The sequence below is a fragment of the Balaenoptera borealis genome, assembly GCF_965194805.1.
Source record: "Balaenoptera borealis genome assembly, chromosome: 17".
In the NCBI taxonomy this organism is placed as follows: Eukaryota; Metazoa; Chordata; class Mammalia; order Artiodactyla; family Balaenopteridae; genus Balaenoptera; species Balaenoptera borealis.
This window is the reverse complement of record NC_138876.1, coordinates 79,543,093-79,557,816: the sequence shown is the minus strand read 5'-3', so window position 1 is coordinate 79,557,816 and position 14,724 is coordinate 79,543,093. Positions and strand designations below refer to the sequence as shown.

The 14,724-nt window shown below is 44.0% G+C and overlaps 1 protein-coding gene across 1 annotated transcript in view; it reads left to right on the top strand.

Moving 5' to 3' along the window:
- The first annotated feature begins 839 nt into the window (after nucleotides 1-839).
- XKR4 (XK related 4) overlaps nucleotides 840-14,724 on the top strand; it is a 365,104-nt gene continuing 351,219 nt past the window's right edge. Inside the window, exon 1 of the mRNA XM_082364744.1 lies at nucleotides 840-1,931. Coding sequence (XP_082220870.1) covers nucleotides 1,075-1,931 — 857 coding nt within the window. The 5' untranslated portion in view covers nucleotides 840-1,074. The remainder of the gene's footprint in view (nucleotides 1,932-14,724) is intronic.

Sequence of the window (14,724 nt, the reverse complement as noted above, 5' to 3'; positions counted from 1 at the left end):
GGGGACCGGCCCCGCGGCGCGGGCCTGGGCAGCGGAGAGCGGCCGAGCCGCCTCCTCACCTCCCCGAGCCCGGGCGCCCGGCCTACGCGAGAAGCCGGAGCCTTCGGGCCGCGCGCTTCTTCCCCCGAGGGCGCGGGCTCGGGGCTCCCTGCGGGCCCGCCCGTCCTCCGCCGTCCGGCTGCGCGCTCCGCGCCCTCGCGGGCCCTGCCGCCCTCTCCGTCCACAGCTCTCCCAGGCCGGGCACACCCACTGCCGCTGCCGGCCTTCGGGGCCCCGGCGTCCGAGTTAAACCCGGCCTCCCGACCCTCGCCGGCCGCAGCTGCACACCCAACCCCCGCCGCTGCCACACCCGCGGTCCCCCAGTCTCCTTCGACCTCCGCGCTGGCCGGACGCGGGGACCCCTCCTCTCTGCGCCCGCGCGCCCCTCCCCCGGGGTCGGTCACATCCCCCCAGCGGTCCCCGAAACCCCGTGAGCCGGGGCCCTGGACCGTCCGCCCCAGCCGCCTCGGCCGCGCATCCCGGTCCCGGCCCCTCCTCCGGGGCCCTCCTCCTCCCTCGCCCCTCCCGAGCCGGGGTGGGAGCGGCGGCAGCTGGAAGAGAAGGGATGAGGTCATCCTCTCCCTCGGAGTCAGCTGGTGGAGGAGAGGACGCGGGCGGAGGGAGGGCGCGCGCGGGGAGGAGAGGAATGTGCAGGTCCGAGGAGCGCGGCGGCGGCCGCTGCTCCTGCTGCTGCTGCTGGCGGCGGCGGCGGCTCGGGCGGCAGCCGCGGGGCCGGGACGGCGAGGAGCGCGGGCGGCGGGCAGGGGCGCGCGCCGGGCGCCGCGAGCAGCTCGGCTCCGCGCAGGCAGCCAGGCGGCGCTCCTGCCGGCTCCGGGCGCGCCGCTAGCCCGGCCCAGCGCCCAGCCCGGCGGGCGGCGGGCGGCGGGCGAGCCGGCGCAGGAGCAGAAGCAGGAGGAGGGGAGCCGCGCCGCCGGGGAGGGAAGCCGGGGCGAGGCGAGGCGGCGGCGGCGGGAGGAGGAGACAGCGGGGAAAGGTGTCACATAAAGGAGGGCTCTTCTCCGCTTGGGAGGCATCATGGCCGCTAAGTCAGACGGGAGGCTGAAAATGAAGAAGAGCAGCGACGTGGCGTTCACCCCGCTGCAGAACTCGGACCACTCGGGCTCGGTGCAGGGACTGGCTCCGGGCGTGCCGTCGGGGTCGGGAGCCGAGGACGAGGAGGCGGCGGGCGGCGGCTGCTGCCCGGACGGCGGCGGTGGCGGCGGCTGCTCGTGCTGCCGCTGCTGCTGCCGCTGCTACTGCTGCTGCGCCGGCAGCGGCGGCTCCGGGGGCTCGAGCGGCCCGGGCGGCGGCGGCGGCGGCGGCGGCGGCGGCGGCGGCGGCGGCGGCGGGGCGGGCTCGGCGGCGCTGTGCCTGCGCCTGGGCACGGAGCCGCGGCGCTACTCGCTGTGGGACGGCCTCTGGATCCTGGTCGCCGTGGCCGTGTACTTCGCGGACGTGGGCACGGACATCTGGCTCGCCGTGGACTACTACTTGCGCGGCCAGCGCTGGTGGTTCGGGCTCACGCTCTTCTTCGTGGTGCTCGGCTCGCTCTCGGTGCAAGTGTTCAGCTTCCGCTGGTTTGCGCACGACTTCAGCACCGAGGACAGCGCCGCGGCCGCCGCGGCCGCCGCCGCCAGCTGCCCGCCGCCCGGAGCCGACTGTAAGACGGCGGTCGGCAGTGGGTCTGCAGCCGCGGAAGGCGAGGCTCGCCCTTCCACGCCGCAGAGACAAGCGTCCAACGCCAGCAAGAGCAGCATCGCCGCCGCCAACAGCGGCGGCAACAGCAGCGGGGCCACGCGGGCCAGCGGCCAGCGCAGGTCTGCGTCCTGCTCCTTCTGCCTCTGGCTCCTGCAGTCACTCGTCCACGTCTTGCAGCTCGGGCAGATCTGGAGGTACCGTATCGGGGCCGGGGGAAGCGGGAGATTGGCTGCTGCTCGTGCATCCCCACTGCTTTGCTTTTGCACAAGAAAATCGTTGCGGGTTGCTGTGGTAGTAACCCTAGTCACCCTCCTTCCGGGCTTTTTGTTTTGTTTTGGTTTGGTTTTAAATTTGTGATCACAACCTAGGGTGTGAGGAGCAAGGGAAAGGCAGCAGAGTGGCTTTGAGCACTCAGCCCTTCTGTCTTCCCACTCCGTTCAACCAGCTTCTCTCTTTATGTGCTACACCCCCCTTCCCGCCCCCCCCCCATTTTTAGTGGTCGTGCTTCTGTGAGTAGGAGAGGATTCCTATCACGTCTTCTAAGAATCCTTTTTAATTATGTTGAATTTGAGGTGTGTGTTGCAGTTTGGATGGCTTCTTTTGTTCCCTGAGAAAAATTGCTAATTCTAGTTAGATGGAGTTATTGCTGTTCAGAAGTACCCACATTTTAATTCTCATCGCTGGAGAAGTACTGTGCTTCAAGTAAAGAGCTTAGTAGGGACACACTTGTCTTTTGGGGGGACTATATGTATCTATATCTATTTTTATATCCATCTCCAAATACCGGTAAGTACACTTTATGGGACCCAGACTTACTCTAGTGGTGCCCTTTCTGATTATCCTGCAGTATCCCCTCAGCTGATTTCTGGGATAACTAAGAACCCTTGGAAAAGGGTGGTGCGTCTTGTAAACTTTGACCACACTTGGCATCTTCATTGACTTGCTTTGGTGCTTGTCACCTGATCTACCAAGTCTTTACACAGATACCACTTCCACTTACAAACTAGAGTACAAACTGGAATATGGTTCCTTTGGGCAGAGGAAGTCATCACTGGAACTGTCACAGCCTGGATTTAGGTATATAATGAAGTGATATGCTCAGGAATGCGTTTCTCCGGGTTTTATATGTTTTTGATAGCTTTTTGAAGTGATACTTTACAGCTACAAGAATTCCTTGTGTTGAAGCATTTAAATGCTAACATCCCAGAGTTTTGCTTTTTGGGTTTTTCTTTTTTTTTTGGGGGGGGTGTTTAAAATAACTTAGTAAGTGTAAGTGAAATGAGGAAACTTCCTCACAAGTGCACTGATATGGGACTACACTCTGCTATGCCATTGTCCTTTTCAATTTTATTTGTAGTTATTTTTGTGATTAAAAAACCAAAATAATTATGAGTCATTAACTCTGCTACAACTCGGAGAATTTGTGGAACGGAGCTAAAAACGTCCTTTTCTTTACGGTGAAGTGTAGTGTTTTCATTGAGAAGAGCAAGTGTGATTATTTTTCAGTCTTTTCCGGGACCATTGCTTTGTAAAGCAGGGTAAGCATTGCCACAGACAGTGACTTTTCAAACTGAGAAACTTTTTTTCCAAGCAGATACTTTCTGGTAAAAGTGCTATATGATATGCAGTCAGACAAACTGATGTTGGAAACTTCCATGCTTTGGACTTGAAGGACTTTTTGAAACGTCAGTTTAATGTGATAGCTATATTTTCCATGGTTGACTATTGCAAAGACTTGCAGCTTGGTGCTTTTCGAGTGTGATGAAGAACTCAAAGGCTTGATTTAATTACTGAAATTATTTACGGGTTGAGATTCGTATGATTAGCAGTTTTAATCTGATAATGTGGTAAATGAAGCTTAACATTCCATTTGTTAACTTCTGCAAACTTCATGCAGGATTTGGAAATCACTCACTTTTACCTTTAAAATGTCTAGATTTATGTAAATAATGCAAACACTTATCAGTTCTATTAACTGAAGAACTATCTATGTTTCTTACCGATTTATACTTTATGAAAAATTGAATATCAAATTCTAGTTTACTAGACCTTCTAGACCAAACATTTTCCCAATTGAAACATGATGTTTAATATCTCAGGACATAAAATGCAGAAAGTGGGAAATAATTAGTAAAAGAAAAGGGCCTAAATACATCTCAGCGAGACCATAGCCACTGGGTCATTTGGCCACACAGCAAAGCTATGGAGGGGTGGGGGGCAGGGATGGGTAAGGTTCAGTGCAGAAGGAAAACCACAGGCTGTCAGACAAATGCATTCACCAGCCCAACCCTTGGAGAAACTATGGTCACACGCGGGTCCTTTTTGTCAAGCATTTCTACAATATTTTCCTTAAAGGCTTCAAAGTTTATTCTGCTAACACATGGTCATTTGGGAGGAGATATTATTTTTTTTAGATATATACATATGTTTTTATATATTTATTTACATATTCAGAATAATGTATTTAATAATGTATATCTGAATTATCTAATCTTACTGTTCTTGGATTCTGGCTAAGATATTTGGAGGATGTTGGGGTAACTTGGTGGAAGCATGATCTAAGACTCAGCCTCATTTTCTCCTTATAATGTTAAAAACAAAGCAAAAAAAAAAAAAAAACAAAACCCAACACCTTTAACCTAATGTAGGAAATTGAAATGGGGTCAGAGAGTTCATGGAATTTAACACTCAGATGCATTCCGAATTCTTTCAGTTTCTCTGAGTGTAGAAGATTGGAATGGAACTTGGGGGGATGGGTGCATCTTTGATAATAAGCTGGTGAAATGCAGTTCATCTCAGATTATTATATTAGACCATTATCTTTGACCACTATGATTCCTTAATTAGGAGCATCCCTCTGCTTTTTCAAGCTTTTCTTTTCAATGCATTGTACACAAATGTTGCAGAAACACCAAGGTATCAATGGTTCAAAGCTCAGAGTTCATTACTCATGTTTTAACATGCTGCTTTCTAAGATCAATAAAATAGATTTTAGCTAGGTTGGTAACTGTTCATTGTATTTCCATGGAATTCAAGTTATTTTAGGTAAGGGTCAGATTCTAAAAGCTCTCTGTAGATAAAATCCTTTGAAATACCATCAAAGTGTTTGCTTGCTCAGAAATAGCTGTTTGAAACATTTTGGACAAGATTTGCATGTATTCATACATTTATTACAAATGCAGCGGCTGAAAGCAGTGGTACATATTCATTTTAATTAACGTTTACTAATGGAAAAATTAATGGCAGCTTTTAAAGTCGCAGGAGTTGATACTGGGAAAGAGCCGTTTGAAATAATGAAGTGAATTTTTGCTACCATGTGAAAAGAGCAATTATGACTTTAAAGGAACTGTGTCTGTGAATGCATGAGGAAGTACTTTTTTTTTCTTGTTCACATCATATGATTCCAGAAGTTACTAAGAGTGCAGTTCAGCCAGTGGGAATCAGAAACGCGCAATCAGAACAGCTTTTAGTCTTCATAATACCCATGATCAATTATATCTAGACGTCTTCTTCCTTCAGAGTTTATGACTTACTCTTCAAATGTGACCTGAATTTCTCCTACACATGTACACACGTAGGTATGTACATATTTAGTTGTCTTCTAGCAAATAGGCACATGGTAAATGATAACTTCGTGGATGGTAGAACGGGGAGTATTTTTACCATTTTTGGTTTTGTTTCTGAATATCTTATCGTGAGAGTCACCTGGTGGAAGAACAGCTTTCTTGTGTTTCTCATGCTTGATCCCCCACGAGGTATTAACACGTGTCCCATGTTCAGGTACTTGGGAAAATGACCGGTTAAGCAGAATTAAGCAGATCTGTCCACAGCAGGACTTTTCAGAGCCTTTACTTACTAAGCTGTTGTGCAGTTGTCAATAAGTTTTTAAAGGCACAGCTATTAAATCCTCTTGTAATCATGTGGCACACAAAGCACTTTGAGAAACATTGTTCTATGCCATTCTTAAACCTGCCCAAACAAGAATTATAATAACAAGAATTTTACGTGGCACTTTAAACATCTACAGATATCTTTATACTCCTCTCTCGTCTAAGCATTAGTACCTCTGTATATGAGAAAGCTGGCAGAGAGGTTACTCAAAGATTACTCAAGATTGCTTAAACTCAGAGAGATTAAGTAACTGGCACAAGATTACCCAACTATTATGTGATGTAGCTCAGAGTCAAAACCAGGCCTGTCTTACCCTAAAGTGTATTTTTTCTGGCTCAATTAGCTACCTCCAAATGCCATTTTGGATAATAAGGGCAACAATGTATAAAAATGACAACTTACCTTCACTAAGGTTGGCAAAGTTCAAGAGAGAGCTGAGTTTAGACAAGTTAGGATGTTTCTCTAATACACACCAGTGGTTCAATGGCAGAACAGAGGCTGGAGCTCAGATCATCTGACCAGTGTTCCTCTTCCTACACCACTTGGACACGCTGAGGTTGTTGTAGTGGCATTAATGACTAAATGGCATAATGTATGTGAATAAGCAGAAAGTGCTTTGCAAATGATAAAAAATTCTAGAGATAAGGAATGGGTAGGAAAATAGCATACTGGGTACAGCTTCGAGTGTTGAACAAGTACCTTATTGATTCTGAGTTAGTTCTGAATTCTGACATAGGTCAAGCAAGATTGGTGCCCTTTCCTGAGTTTATTGAATGGTCATTTCCCGTATATCTGTGTTCCCTCTACTGCTTATTAATTTATCTATTCATCTGTATTGAGTACCTGCTCTATGCAAGGCACTATGCTAGTTACTAATCGTCCCAAGATGAATAAAGTACACATCTTCTTTCAAGGAATCTACTGTCTGATGAGGAAGATGGAACCGTAGACACACAATTTCAGTCCTGGGAAATAAGCACTCTGATAGAAACAGGAAACTCAAGCCACCTTAGTGGTTCAGGTAAAACTCTGGAGCAGGAGATGTGTGAGCAGAGGTTGTGATGGTGGGCAGGTCTGCTACTAGAATAAAGTGGAGGTTGGCAGTAAGGGCTTGGATATGACTGTGCAAAAGGGAAGAGAAGCAAGAAAGAATAAGGCAGGTTAAATGTGTGCTTCAAACAGAGAGAGTGATTGAGAGACAGTAGCTAGAGGTGAAGATGGAGAATTAGTTGGGCTGGACAATGAAAGGAATTTAGATTTTATTCTGGAGGCATTGAGAAACCATTGAAGGATTATAAGGATGAGGATTGTTGACAAAAGTGTGAAAACCTTGTTTTATTCAAAGGAGTGGCAAAACGTTGAAAGGTTCAGAGGAAATGTCCTCAATCCCTCTCTAACTCAATCATGTCCCTTTCATTCATAAAAGTCCATTGATTTTAAACGAATTGAGTGTGGATGTAATTGGAGCATATAAATAGGCCCAACATCTTGGGAGAGTTGTAAACAGATTGGTTGAAATTCATTGTATTTATACCAAAGTAAATTCTTGGTGAAAGTTTATTTTGCGTTACTTTTTGAAGAGATTTTCCTTAGGATGTGGTGCGCTTCACCTTATTGAAATCCTTAGAAAATGGTTCCTTGTATTTGTGTAACACTTCAGTTTTCAGAGGGTTTCCACGTTTTCTTTCTTATGTGAGCCTCATACGCATCTTTGAGGTGACACATTTTGCCTATGTGGAAATTGAGACAGAATTTTAAATGTTTTTCTCTTTAGGTCACGTAGTTCTGCACAGATTCTAGGCTAGAATTCAATACTGAGGTGGGAGGGAGAAAAAGGAACATGGGAAATTGTTGACGTAACTGAGGATGATTTGGTAGAAGAGAAACCTGAAAACTTGAGAGCTCTCTGGTACTGAAGGATTCTAATGTGGAAGAAACTTCTGCGTCAACCCTCTGGGACAAAATGGATAGGATCTACAGGAAGAGATTTTGAATTAATGTAAGGAAAACATTTTTAAGTAGTCATAAGGGATCCCAAGATCAGCTAAGATTCCTTAGAAGTAACGAGTTCCTCATCACTGGAGTGTCTAAGCATAGTTTGGAAAACTGTAGGCAGAACTACGGTAGAAGATACTTTATTATACAGAGGGTTGGACTAGATCATCTTACAGCTCTGAGATTTTATGACAGTTTCTATCATTACGTGCTGCTCCAAACATAATGGACTAACCTTTGCTTTTTTTTGCATGAAAGAAGTAGGAGTTTGCTTGAATTACTGCAGCTGTGTCACTTTGAAATCTATTCATTGGTTATGGACCCAGTATCTTCCCTGGAGCATCACAAATCCACACCACAGCCTTGAGTGCTGAGCTTGGTATTTAAATCTCTGAGTTAGCTCACAGATATAAATCCACATACAATCAGACAGTCCTCTGTCCATTTACTTGGGTTTCTTTATGAGTTGGAATAATTTATGAATAAATCTGTGTGGTAAATATAACTATTTTAGTATCTTTGTAATAAATGCAAAAGTTGTAATTTTTCCATTCACTTGAACTATACACTTACAAGGGTTAAAAAAAAAATGTTACACTTATTATACCCCTTGAAATTGCAGGCTACTCTCAGAGCAGTTGAAAGTAGTATCTATGCAAATGAATGCTATCGTTTTTGAATAGCGTCCACAATGCTTGGGTCAGTAACTGTGAAGGTCTTTGCTCAGTCACTTACAAAAAAGTTCCTTAATGTTTGAATATCCAAGTACATGACGTCTGTTAAATATGTTCTATATTTTTACAGTTTGAATGGAATAGTCTACCAATGAATTTAAATAGCACCAGTCACTGAGTAACAGATAAATCCTAGAATGATTCCCCTTTATATGGAATCCCGGGCCAATCTGATTAGCACGTTTCCTTGACTTGTTTTAGAATTTGAATAACACACGTTCTAAGCTTATGGAAGCAAGACTAGGTATTAGAATCAGATTTATTACTCTTACGTATTATCAAATAGATAATGGTGCTAGTGGTGCTAGTCATGCTTTTCAGGTATAATCTTGGAAAATAGTTGGAAGATGTTGATGGATTTCATGGGAAAAACATTCAGTAATTCTCAACAGGAAGTATTCTCTTGAATGGCATGCGTAATTCTGACTACCACACCATGTGACTTCCTTCCAGCTGTATGATGGTGTCCTTGGGAACTGTTGGCATGGCCGGTCGGGAAGAAGGACCATGGGCAAAATCCTCAGGAGGTTACTCTAGTAGTTGTGGATCTTCCATGTGTAGGCATACATGTTCAGTGAATATTTGCTGATCTGTGAATGAAGCCCAGGGGTTATTATTTCTTCTTTGCATGAGTGTAGCTGCACTTGCTGCCTTGTTGCTTCTTGAGTTGCTAATGGTACAGTGAATCAGAAAAGGTGCCATGTTATCTAGAAAGGATACAACAAATCACGCAGCTCTTTTGTAGGTTACTAGTGCTAGGAAAGTGGGGCTGAATTTCACAAAATACTAGTTACCTTCTGAGAAAGATGCAGCTAGACGCTCACCTTCACTTACCTGTTCTTGCTGATAGAAAAGTCAGACTGGGGAAGCTTTGGGATAGATATTTTTCACTTAATTCTTACCTACTGTTGACCTTCTGAGAATACACCTGTATACAGAATGATTTTGGGGATTTTTGGTGTTCCTACTTGTCTACTCAAAGAAAAGCTGTAGCTTCTGCTATTATGACGACCATGACCATCATCACCATAATTGTTATCACCGTAGAACATTACTTCCATGTCTAGTGTATGTACAGAACTCATACAATTACTGATGGTGAGGGATAATAAAGATGGGTTAAAATGGAAATGGATCAGTCCAGAAATCCTCTAGAGGCAAGAGGTGGTCTGAAGGACAACGGTAGATCTTTTCTAACCCTGAGATGAAGGCAGAGGGTCACAGTTAGTGTATCAACGATGGATCTTATTTAGAGGGGCAGCTGCCTTTTGGGGAACTGGACTAAAGGGGGATCAGATGATTTGGCCACTTGGGAGCTCAGACCCCCGGCAGTCACCTACTGTCCTGGGTTTACATGTGACAGCACCTGCCGATGGCCCCCCAGGTTTAGGTCTTCTTTTGGTTTCCTCCTTCTGGGTCTTAGTTTTCTACCTGTATGATGTGATTAGTCAAAAATAGTGTCCTGGGTTCTTTCCAGGCTTAAAATTTTCTGATCCTGCTCTTATTATGAATTCTTTTTTGCTTGTCCAGTCCCCGGAAAGTCTGTTCTTCTAAGGCCATGACTACAGCACTGTGTAAGTCAGTCAAAGGGGATCTACAGGGGGTTTGCAGAGTTGACAATATTAGTGTCCGAAACCCAGGAATCGGTATTATATGTGGAGAGAGAATCTTAAGCTTATTTGTATAATGCAACTTATTTTGTATCATTTCCAAATTTTAGTTACCATCAAATTAAACCATTTTCATTGAAACCCATATCTAAGTATTTGAAGCTGATGTTCAAAGTGTTCCATATCACTGATTTTAAGAGATGTACCATATAGACTTGGGAAGCCAGAATTGCCTTCTGCATTTCATGGGGTGAGGTATGCCCCGCTGGAGTGCTAGGATTAACAAATAGGAACAATGCTTCACAGGCTTAAAAAGAACTATCCATTAGGTCAAGGAGAAGGCTGCTGTCAGAGCTAGATTTGCTTTTAAATTAAAAGCTTGTCCTGGGTTACACTGTCACTGATTTAATATGCTAGAAATTGAATTAAATGCTATGCAAAGATACTGTATCCAGGCCTGCACTTGTTGAGGAACAGGGCTGTGTTACATTCTGCCAGAAGAAGAGATCAACCCCTTAACCTTCCCCAGTTGGGGATTGCTTGGATCTTTAGGATGTTAGAGATCTGTTGTGACACTGCACAATTTTCAACCTCACGACAACATTTCAGATTTTTACATTAAAAAAAATTTTTTTTAAACATTTATTTAAAAATTGTCTGAAGTATGTCAAACTGTTTTCCCCCTTTTATGATTCATAAGTAGGCTGTTTGAATCACTTCTACTTCTTTTGCTTACTTTATGTACTTGCACTGTTTTCCTGTCAGGGGAATCCTTCTACACAAACAGCAGTGGGCAGTGTGTGGGGTGGGTAAGGATGAGTCAGTCAAAATCAGGCATATATAGAAAAAAAGGAGGATCTACAGTGGATATGAGTCTAAAAAGACTTGAGCTGACTTTGATTTGACTTCCCATCAAGTACATTTTTTTAAAGTGTATGATATGATGTTTTTTTAATTCATTCTTTAAAAAAAATTTTGTGGTGGTAACAGCACTTAACATGAGACCTACCCTCTTAATTAAAAATTTTTTTTTAAATTAATTTTTATTGGAGTATAGTTGCTCCACAATGCTGTGTTACTTTCTACTGTACAACAAAGAAGGACATTATTTAAGAAGGAAAAAGTCACCTTTCTGAACCCCCAGCCTAGGAGATTTCATCCATGTAAATAGCAGTCTGATTCCTCTTTCTGCAACCTAGATAACAATTATGAATAAAGATACCAGTTTTGGGCTCAATTCTCTACTTTCCAGGTCTTTTCTCAGGAGCAGAGAGTCAATACTCAACACATAGGTAGCCATTGTAGCAGTAACAGTTAGAAGACAATCCCTCATCACTTCCTTCATTAGTTCATGGCATAATCACTGCATCAGTGTGACAGTAACAATGAAGAAATGATCCTTCAGGAAAGAGGGGAAAGGATTTGGAAAGCCTTCTTTCGTCTTGATAGAGTTTTCAGCTGATTAATTAATTTGCTGTTTTACCAAAGTAAATTTAATAACAATCATTTTTTAAAATGTAGGTCAATTCTAGAAAACTCTCCAAAGTGATTTTTAGTACTTGGGTCTGTTGTTATAAATTAGGAAGGATGTCCCATAGGGTTTCCTATCTCTAGGGGATGTACTACTATTAAGAGTGGCAGTCACAGATATCCTATGGGATTTTTCCTGAATCGGTTGGTGATGGTCGGGTTTGAAAAACTGAGTTCTAGATGGGAACAGGTAATGAAAGCATAAGTATTCGTTGTGTTCCTGCTTCTGAAAAGTAAACAATCATTACAATTACTTAAGAATATACTAGTATCTATCTGTATCATATGTGGAATCTAAAATATGATACAAATGAACTTATTTACAAAACAGAAACAGACTCACAGACATAGAAAACAAACTTATGGTTACCTGAGGGGAAAGGTTGGGGAGGGATAAATTAGGAGTTTGGGGTTAGCAGATACAAATTATTATATATAAAGTAGATAAACAACAAGATCCTACTGTGTAGCACAGGGAACTATATTCAATATCCTGTAATAAGCCATAATGGAAAAGAATATGAAAAAGAATGTATGTCTATATTTATATGTAGAACTGAATCACTTTGCTGTCCAGCAGAAACTAACACAACATTGTAAATCAACTATATGTCAATAAATAAATTAATTAATTAATTAAGGTTGGCATCAAATGAGTAAGGGGGAGGAAACCTGAAGTTCTGATCAAGGAACTATGTCCAAATACCCTGGAAACTATCATTTCATCCCATTCTCTGATCTGCTAGTAGAAGAGGTGGGTATTGTGGACTGAGCATGAATTGATTAGTTGGAGGAAGAAAAAAAATAGCCATGAGAGAAATGAACGAAGATGGAGAATTTTATTCCATAATCAGAGGATGAATTTTTAATCCTTTGTCGTAGGAGCGGGAAAATTGTACTGACCCCCATTCTATAACGCATCACAGCAAAGTTTAAAGCAAGGCTTCACCAGCCAGGCTAAGTTTCCATTAGATGAGTTTGTTCTGGGGACAGAGAAGGCAAAAGCTCCAGCTGTGATGATGGTCACGTTTATGGGATCAAGTTGAGACTGAGGGCACCAGTGGGGTCTGCAGTCTGAGGGACTTTGACCTGAGTCCTGGATTATCACACAGGTCAGAAGAGGGCAAGTCAGCTGGCAAGAGGGTCAAGGCCATGGCACATCATCACAAAGCGGAACATATTAAGAACCCAGGAATCTAAGCAGGGACCAGAAACAAACTTGATAATAGTAAAGGGAGGTTAGACTCTGAGATCAAGGTCATCATGCAAACAAACCATGACACCCGGACTTCAAAGTGTAAAACCGAAGGGAGATTTGTTTCATTTATGTTCTCGTTATATAACTTCTGTCTGGTCGGGTATCAAGAGTAGGGCCTAAAACTGGAGGTTGAGTTCTAATCCCACTGAGGGGAGGGCAGAGAGCTGGGATTGAAGGCAGGTTCTCACTCATCCGCTGTTGACACCTGCAAATTCATCAGCAGCCCATTGGCCGAATCACTATGTGGTCACTGTAATCAGTTGCTGAGAATAAAATGACAGAAATAAGTGACCAGTGATAACCTTTTCGTCATGTTTTCCACAAACATCTGCTTAAAATCATAGTAAGGAAAACATGTTAAAAAGAATATACTCTCAAAAAGTTTATGTGGAATCTAAAAAAAAATGTTACAAATGAACTTATATGCGAAACAGAAATAGACCTGCAGACAAAGAAAACAAACTTATAGTTACCAGAGGGGGAAGGGGGAGAGGGATAAATTAGGAGTTTGGGATTAACATATACACATCACTATATATAAAATAGATAACCAACAAGGACCTACTGTATAGCATTAGGAACTCTACTCAATATTCTGTAATAACTTATAAGGGAAGAGAATCTGAAAAAAATAGATATATATGTATGTATAACTGAATTTCTGTGCTCTAAACCTGAAACTAACACAACGTTGCAAATCAACTATACTTCAATAAAAAATAAATACAAATAAATGGTAAAAAAAAAAAAAAAAAAAAGGTTTACCATCTAGGAAAGGAGGCAAGTCGCTTTCGTACCCCTGGGATCTGTCTGTGATGAGGCACTGGGTGAGCTGTTGCCTTGCTCAAGGTAAGGTCAGCAGCCAGCAGCCTTAGCATCTCTTGGAAGCATCTCAGAAATGCAGAATCTCAGGCTCACCCCTGATCTACTGAATCACAACTTGCATTTGAACAAAATCCCCAGGGGATTCGTAGGCATTTTTAAGTTTGAGAAGCAGAATAGCATCCATTCTGCTACAGAGGAGGGAGGACCGCTTTCAGCTGAAATGGTCAGGGAAGGCTCATCTGAGCTGGACATTCATGGAAAATATACTTGATCCAGACACCGTAACTGGCTTTCTCGCTAGTTGTCTCACCCAGTACGATAGCTTGGAAACAGTGCCAGTGATAGGCGCACACGTACACACCCAGGAGCCTCCTTACAGACAGCGCCGTAAGCCAAAGTATGACAAACAAAATGAAAGATTTTAGTAAAATCTTTATTAAAACTCCATTGTTTTATGGTTTTGTTGTTCACAGCTGTGGACTGCCCTCTGCTCACAGTTTTATATTCTACTCAGACCTTATGCCATCTGGTCACTTGGGATGGAGGGGACAAGGGGTGGTGAGAAAGGGACCAGACCTTCTCAGCGGAGGTGGGCACTAGGAAAGCGTTGGGTTCAGAGTAACCAGACCGTGAGGTTAGAGAATGAAAAGAGGGGCATGGCAGCTCTTGCCAAGAAAGACATAATGATTGTCATCTTTGCTCAGAGGGGTGGAGCTAGGCTGGTTGTGGCATCCTTATTCATACTCTTCTGAAAAGGGAGCAGCCTTGAGGGTGAACAAAGATGTCCCATCACTGGGTGTCAGGGATAGTGGAGTGGGAGGTCAGGCTCTGGGCATCCCTCGTCCTTAGCTTTTAGTCTGATGGACCAAGGAGCTTCTGCATCTACATGGGAAAGCGGAACCAAGGGAGGAGTAACGGAAACGAACTAGGAAACCAGACCTGCGAGACCAGGTCCTGTCCAGGAGTTGGCAGGGTAGTTTTTTAAAATGACGTGGAAAGACTTCTGATGACCAACCTGCTGTGTGCAATTCAGCTCCTTGTGGTGACCCATGAGGCTCACAAGGCAGGCTATGCCATGGGAAGAAATATGATAGTTCAGCCCGATCTCATGCTTTACTGTTTGTCTTCCTAAGTGAGAACGGTA